Source organism: Populus euphratica, unplaced genomic scaffold (genome assembly GCF_000495115.2).
Source record: "Populus euphratica unplaced genomic scaffold, PopEup_1.0 scaffold283.1, whole genome shotgun sequence".
Classification (NCBI taxonomy): Eukaryota; Viridiplantae; Streptophyta; class Magnoliopsida; order Malpighiales; family Salicaceae; genus Populus; species Populus euphratica.
The window spans coordinates 92493-100068 of NW_011500162.1; the positions used below are offsets into that span (position 1 = coordinate 92493).

The 7576-nt window shown below is 35.6% G+C and overlaps 1 protein-coding gene across 2 annotated transcripts; it reads left to right on the plus strand.

Annotated features, from left to right (window-relative positions):
* The first annotated feature begins 228 nt into the window (after positions 1-228).
* LOC105111193 (phosphatidate cytidylyltransferase family protein) lies at positions 229-6555 on the plus strand. Of its 2 annotated transcripts, XM_011006484.1 has the most exons (14): positions 238-562; positions 707-819; positions 1253-1435; positions 1530-1634; positions 2276-2346; positions 2440-2520; positions 2620-2834; positions 3291-3480; positions 3584-3649; positions 4439-4527; positions 4636-4750; positions 5756-5807; positions 5897-5997; positions 6083-6555. In XM_011006484.1, the coding sequence occupies exons 1-14, from the start codon at positions 369-371 to the stop codon at positions 6194-6196; spliced, it is 1689 nt and encodes a 562-aa protein (XP_011004786.1). In that variant the 5' UTR covers positions 238-368; the 3' UTR covers positions 6197-6555. The 2 variants fall into 2 exon arrangements, with proteins under 2 accessions (XP_011004788.1, XP_011004786.1); XM_011006486.1 differs by lacking the exons at positions 5756-5807; positions 5897-5997; positions 6083-6555 and adding an exon at positions 4879-5737 and having other exon boundaries at positions 229-562; positions 4636-4807.
* Positions 6556-7576: the final 1021 nt, after the last annotated feature.

Sequence of the window (7576 nt, forward strand, 5' to 3'; positions counted from 1 at the left end):
CACTGTGTTGAACACCGGATTGGTTAATTACTTACTATATGAAACTACAGGGACTATTTAAGTTCTTCTTATAAAGCTTAGTCACTAAATTATAATTTACTGGCGAAAACGACTTTATAAAAAACCAGCGTGGGAGAACAACAGTGGCAGCTGATGTGGAATCCTATCATTGACTGAAACACGTATTGGTGGGGCCCACCAATTGAGTCACCGAGCAAGCCACCTAACCGAGCGACTCCACCCGACGGCTCCGAGCCTCAACCCCTTCCTTCTCGAGGAAAAAAAAAGACACCGTTTCTTTCCTCTGTTTCCTTTCTCAATCAAAACGAATCCTTTGTTTTCGATTCTAGCTTGACAGCGGAGTGGCCATGGCCGCTGTCTCGTTTTCGCAATTACTTAACGGCGAGAGAGCGGTGGTTACGCTTTTTATTGTCATCGTCCTCTTCTCTCTCCCTCTTTCTCTTCTCTTACACGGCGTCGCTCTTTCTCTGCTCGCTCTCTTTGCTCTCTCCCTCGAGGTCCGTGTCGAGACATCCACTTCCTTGTCTCAATTCAAAACCAGGTACTTCTTACCTTTAGGGTTTCCTGCTTAATTTAATCGGCGATCATTAAATTGAATTTTAATTTGTGATTTCTGAAACCTTGTGTTTTGTAATTGACCTTATCGATTAAGCTAGGGTTTAATGATATTTACATTTGAATTCAGGGCAGGTGCTTCGTCAGGGCTGCTATTAGGTGCAGTTACATTACCAACTTTTATGCTTTCAAAATTGATACAGCAATCAAGAGCCTTCTCATTGCATCAAGTTCATCCTGGAGGTACTAACAATTGCTAATGAAATTATAGAGTGAAGCAATTGCTATTTCTCCCCTGTATTTGTAGTGAAAAGTCAATTTCCCCTCCGTGTTTCATATGTGGGCTAAATCAGGCCAACTGATAATGATTGCCAGTCTCCACTAGTTTTATATGCATCACATGAATTCACTTTTCCCTTGTTTTTGTAGAAAAACGGTCAATTTCCCACTCATGTGATGCGTAAAATGGATGGAAATCAAAGACGATTATTGATTGGCCTTGTTTGGCTCACACTTTTTCAATTATGGGGGAATTTACTTTTGCTACAAATGCAGAGGAGAAATTAGGAGTTATCACTTTCTCTCACTCACACACGCATATATATGGAGTATATTTTATGATATTGATCTATGATATAAATGCTTGGTCATGTGTTGTATTCGACTCATTATGCAGAACTTAATTACCTGGCGATGCAATACTGGGCTGCATTTGGTAGCTGCTTCACTGTGCTTACGGTGCTCTGCTTACTTACATTGGACAATACACGAAGCCGTTCATGTCAGGCATGGAATGCTAAGTTTGGCCTAGTATGTTTTGTGATTGGTGCTGCCCTATTATTTTTGTGTAGTACTATTGGTAAGTATGTAAGTAGTTTGTCATTTGTCTAATAAATATTTGCATGCCTGGAACTTTTATTCACTTCTACTGTTTTTGTTTATTCTATTTGCAGGTGTGCATGCAATATTGAAACTTTTGTGGGTGTTTTTTCATGGATTCACAGCTGTTGAGTTGGTGCAGCATCTCCTTAATACCTTTCCTTCATGCGTTTCCTTTGGTATGTTTACTGCTTGCTGTTGGCCTATCTTGTTGATAGCGAGTTTGTAATGCTATTATAATTTTGTGTTGCTTTATCAGTTTTGGTAACCACAAAGGTCTTGTATAATTTACAATTGTGTTGCTTTATGTTTCTTTCAGAATTTGGTAGGAGGTGTATTAAACCTCTGTATGATAAACCTATGGCTTACTGGCAAAAATTTAGTGAGAGCATGATAATTCTCCATGTGGGTTTAGTATCATGTTTCTGCAATTGTTTCTATAAGCTTAGTGATTTGCTTGCGCAATGGAAATTTTATAGCATGTTTGTACATTCCATGAGATTTTTATTGTTGCTTAGTTTGATTTGAGATGTTTGTACAGTGTGGTGTCTTCAATGTGTCCATGAATACCATGCCTATTTATCATAGCGGCTATCATTGTCAGAATCTAAAAACACACATTTCGAAGCCACTTTAAATCTCCAGATGTTGCTGGAATTCCATTGGACAAATGTCCTTCATGTATCCCTGACTCGATGAAACTGCATTGTTGTCTAAGGAACTCACGTTTCCTTTTTATATTTTTATAATTGGTGATGTACTCACATTAACAATGTCTGGTTCTTTTGTTGGCAATCATCCCTTTCCCTGGTCTTTCTAGGGGAAGCACTTCTGGTGACTGTGGGTCTTGTACTCTACTTTGGTGACATGTTGGCCCATACCATTGAAAAGGCTAGTGCTCTTCTGTACAAAACAGTCTACTCTTCCCTCTGGATTAAGCCCTGAGTTTTTACTTTATCATGGTAATGGGTGTTGTTTGAACAGATTTATGGATACATGACTTCATCAGAATTAGTCTTTATGCAATATGGATTTAGGAGAAGTGAGATAGGCATTATCATTCAGGTTTGATTTGCTACTGGTGGATTTATCCATAAAGATAATCATCCTTAATTGAGGAATTGACTATGAATTTTGTGGTTTTTCCCCCCCCCTTCTTTCCAGGGTCTACTTCTTGGCCTTCTCCTCTACATAGTTGTCTTGAAATATTTGCTCTGTGGATGGGATAGCTTTTCAAGATCAACCTACTTTGGAGCAAGGATATGTAGTGAGAAAGGGAAATCTCTTATATTCTTTGCTTCCCTTGGTTTTTTGATTGTTGTGATCATCCCTTCATGGATGCAGTTTGTACAGGATTTTGACATGCATCCGCTGTTGTGGTATTATTACTTGCCTCAACATTTACCTCTGTATAAAATTTTGTAACTGCTTGAATTTTCTTCTCATTCTGATTTCATTTGAAGATAAAATATTTTATCTTGATTAAATTGGCTTAATAATGAACTGGTAGATGATTGGCATATTATCTCAGTGATATATATAGTTCATGATTTTTGGGTTGCATGAGTTGAATGTTATTTTGATCAAAATGTTTGGGTCTTTCCCCCTTCCTGATGGGTTAGGCTGTGTTGCTGGGGTTTGGAACTTGGACATCTCTGTAGTGCAATTGGTGTCTCTCACCCTGTTAGGGTGAACCGTAGGGTTATTTTGCACTGTAGTGATGCTTGAAATAATTGTGGCTAGGAAATAGGAATCACAGTCTTGTTCTTATATTTGCAATCCATTATATCCATATAATTCTTCCGAATATATTCTCATCATATGTTTTTTAACAGGGTGGTTAGATTTGTTTTTATGGAACCAGTTAAAAGACTATCACTCTGTCTCTATTGGGTGTTTGTGATATATCTTTCTGTTCTGCGATTCTATAACATATCCAAGAATAGTAAGATTGAGAGGATTCTTCTTCGAAAGTACTACCATCTAATGGCTGTTTTAATGTTTCTGCCTGCTGTTATCTTACAGGTAATTTGGGAATAAAAGATTGATCATCATTTTGGTTGTTTTGGTGGTCGTTGTTTCTATTGTTGATTTCTTGGATACACTGCTGATGTAAGTTTGTTTTCAGCCTAAGTTTCTTGATCTGGCATTTGGTGCAGCCTTGGCAGTTTTCTTGACTTTGGAAATTATTCGAGTAAGTTGATTGAATGTGTAGATTGTATTGTATTGTATTGACATTTTCATTCTTATACACAGCTTGGATGATTACAAAGTTGATCATTTTGTTGAAAGTGATGTTCCAAGGGTCAATATTGCTGGGAGGAGCAATTTTAAAAGATATGTTATTTGTTGGTGGAAAAGAGGAGCTGAGAATTTCTTAAAAATTGCAGTGGCATTTACTTCACTGTAGAACTTTTTAGTTTAATAATGTCTTCTGTTATTTATGTTTAGCATTAAATTTTGTAGTTTCCTTTTTTCAAATTATCATAATAATATGTACTAATCAACCTCTATATTGTCCCATGAATTCTACCATATGCTAACTTTCATTTTTATTTTGACCTGGCTATGCTTTCCAGTCATGTCAACAACTGCACTCGCTAAGTCATTTTTAGTCTAGATGAGAGCATGTCTCTCTAATTGCAATTCCAGCATCATGCATGAGATATGTTACCTGAAACTGGTTGGTTAATCTGATCCTGGTTTCAAGAAATTAGAATTTATATTTTTGGTTTACATTCAAGTTCTGTATCACAATCCTGGTGACTATAATCAGTGATATAGTTCTGAGTTTAAGAAAATTATTGGTTACACCAGGAGTTCTACTCTCTCTTTCATGGAGGTGGGACCCTTGGAATAATTTTTATGGTGGGTTCTATGTGTACATGAGTGAAAGATTACAACTCAAGGAGTTCTGAATAACTCCTGAGTATCATTATGTTCCTGTAAATTATTTATCTTTGCCATACATTTTTGTGGTCAGGTTTGGAGAATTTGGCCTTTGGGACAGCTTGTACATGAATTTATGAATGCTTTCACAGACCACCGTGACTCTGACCTCCTCATTGTCAGGCATGACTAGTTATTTCCCTCACACTTTGTCTTCGTAATACAAATGTTTAATGCAGATGAGTAATTTTTCCTCTTTTATTTTTATTATTATTATTTCTTATTCTTTAGCCACTTTTCACTTTTACTGGGATGTGCACTTCCTATCTGGATGTCTTCTGGATACAATGATCGACCCCTTGCTCCTTTTGCTGGAATTTTGAGCCTTGGAATTGGGGATACAATGGTGAGTGAGCTTATTTCCATGTTTCTTATTGGTAACAATTTGGTTTACAAGCAATTTGTATATACATATATATACATACATATACATATATATACATACATATATATATATATATATACATATATATATATATATATATGCTTCATGTTTCTAGTCAATTTGTATCTCTTCAAGTTATCATTCAACACATCCAACCAATAAGTTACAAGCATGCATTTGCCTTCTATAAAACTGAGTTGGTTAATAAACAGGACAACAATTGTAACCTTTAAATAAGCTTTATGAGGGGGTATGAAGTAATGAAATGCGATAGTTATTCCACATGGTTGCAAGCTGGAGAGGTTTGTGATGCATGTTTCAGTACCCTTTCTTGGAACTTTTGATAAAAACTCTTCGGCCTTAAAGCAGTTTCTCATTCCTATTGAACTTGGTTTGCTATTTTCAACCTTTCCCATCCAAGCTGATCCTTCTAGGCAATTTGAAAGCAAATCAGATGTCATTTTGAACAAAAGGTGGATTTCCTTCATGCAACTTTCTGTCCTGAAAGAAGGAAACTAGATCTGGAGCTAGGTAGTATCTTGCTTTATGTTTCCTGTTTTATGGGAATTCATTCTAATGTACACTTAGCAAGTCATATGTTGTGCTGAGTTTCAGATTTATGGTTCATTTTTAGGTTCTTGTTGTGAGTGATATTATTCATTTATAATAGCTGGACAATAAAAGATTATTCACATCGGAGGATACGAGTGGCCCTTTGGCCACTGAGATAGAGCTGTATATCATATAAATATCTGATTCAATGAACTTACGATATTTGTAGAAGCTTTTACCAGTGAAATTCTAATATAATTGTATATCTGGTGGATGGATATGGAGTATTAGAATTTTTGGTAATATCATATGTAGGCCCTTGTTTATGTCTGCCATTAGATTATTCATGTTTATTGTTCACCAATAGCCCTGCGTCATTGAAAACTAATAAGATGGCTTTGCTTTAATATTCAGGCTTCAATGGTTGGCCACAAATATGGTGTTCTCAGGTGGAGCAAAACTGGGAGTAAGTACTCTTTAGAATGATTAATTCTTGGTCTATTAGTGTTTTTGATATATTTCTGATAGTATGCTTGGAACTCTTTTACTGGCTAGAGAAAACCATTGAAGGCACTGCAGCTGGTATAACATCAGTCCTTGCTGCTTGCTCGGTATTGCTTCCGCATTTAGCATCCACCGGATATTTTCTTACTGAGGTCTCTCTCTCTCTCTCTCTCTCTCTCACTCTCACGCGCGCGTGCGTACACAACTTGTTAATGTTTTCTGTACTACTTTGTGCAGCATTGGATCTCTCTTCTCCTAGCTGTAACAGTGAGTGGCTTGTTGGAGGCCTCCACAGCACAACTTGATAACGCATTCATACCACTTGTTTTCTACAGCCTTCTATGTTTGTAAATGCAGCTCTTACCTCAAAATAAATAAAAAAATAAATCAATAGCCAATAAGAAATTCACCTGGAAGTAACATTATATCTGATTGTTTCCTATCCGCTAACACCATTTTGTAGGCACACCTTACCCAATTCTTAGAGAATACAAACATCTTGTTGTATAGCATATTCATTTATAGTTTAGATTGTATCTGGATTAGGCCTAGGATTACGAGAGTCCATGTTCAATGCTGTAAATCCTGGTACTGTGGTTATTCATTGTACCACAAATACATGATCAGAGCAGATAATTTTCGGTACCTGTTTTATTTATTGTATTGTGTTTTATTGATGTAAAAGCTTAATACAAGGTTTTATTTTGGTTTAGTGGTACGTGGGTCGTGTTCCTTTCCAGGAACCAATGCGTGATGTATGGTATTTCACTAGTATTCTTTTAGTAATGATTGTTGCAACTTATTTTTGGATCTTCACATAAAAATAAAATAAAAAATAAAAAAATAAAAAAATATGAAAAGATAAAAAAGTATGTAATAATAAATAAATAAATATATAGCCGGAAGAAATTAGAAAAAATAATAAGAGGTGGGAGCGCTAAGAAAATGGTCAGAAAAAATAATTAAAGAGGATGAAAATACGAAGATTAAAATTTTGACAGTATATCTTTGAATGATCAGTCATGTTGGAAAAGAAAATTTAATTTGAAGAGAAAAGTTTCCAACAAAATTTAATTTGAAGAGAAAAGTCTAAAATTGGATGATTGTGGATTTAATTGGATTTTATTGAAGGTTTAATTAAATTTATAGAGGGTTAGATTTCAAGAAAAAAATGATTTTTAAGTTAATTTCAATTTTAATTAGAAGAAATTAAAGTTTTGCAGTTAAATTATAATTTTTTAGAGTTGATTTGGTCAAATCAGGGGTTAATTGCTTTTGATAGCCAATTAGAAACTTAATTGAAGAAATCAGAGACTAAGGATGAAAGTGGAAAAGACGACTAACTATAAAGGCAACGATTGAAGTTGGAAGCGACGCAATTGAAAGGAACAAAAGATAAATTCATGATTGATTTGGAAGTTGACGTGTTGACATTATATTTAAATGAAATAGCGTGTTTTGTCAAAAAATAATATTGTTTTATGCTTTTCAAAAAAAAAAAAAACAAAATAATATTGTTTTGAGCGACATTGTTATTTTCTCTTCTCCCCCCTAGACGTGTAGCAGGGGAAGATAGATTTTTTTTTCTTTCTCATTTATTTCCTCCCTGCATGCTTTTGACAAAACTCAAAACCCCATGCACGCCCCCTCATGATAAGAAAAAGGGGGAGCCGCACCTACTGGCCAAAGAACCTGATGCCCCTGACAGGGTAGTAAAGCCTTGCTCCTCGT

Excerpts from the sequence above, each read along its gene's own strand:
- LOC105111193 (XM_011006484.1), top strand. The coding sequence starts at position 369 with ATGGCCGCTGTCTCGTTTTCGCAATTACTTAACGGCGAGAGAGCGGTG. Across the intron at positions 3,481-3,583 it reads TGCCTGCTGTTATCTTACAG|CCTAAGTTTCTTGATCTGGC; the intron begins GTAATTTGGGAA and ends GTTTGTTTTCAG. Across the intron at positions 3,650-4,438 it reads TGACTTTGGAAATTATTCGA|GTTTGGAGAATTTGGCCTTT; the intron begins GTAAGTTGATTG and ends TTTTGTGGTCAG.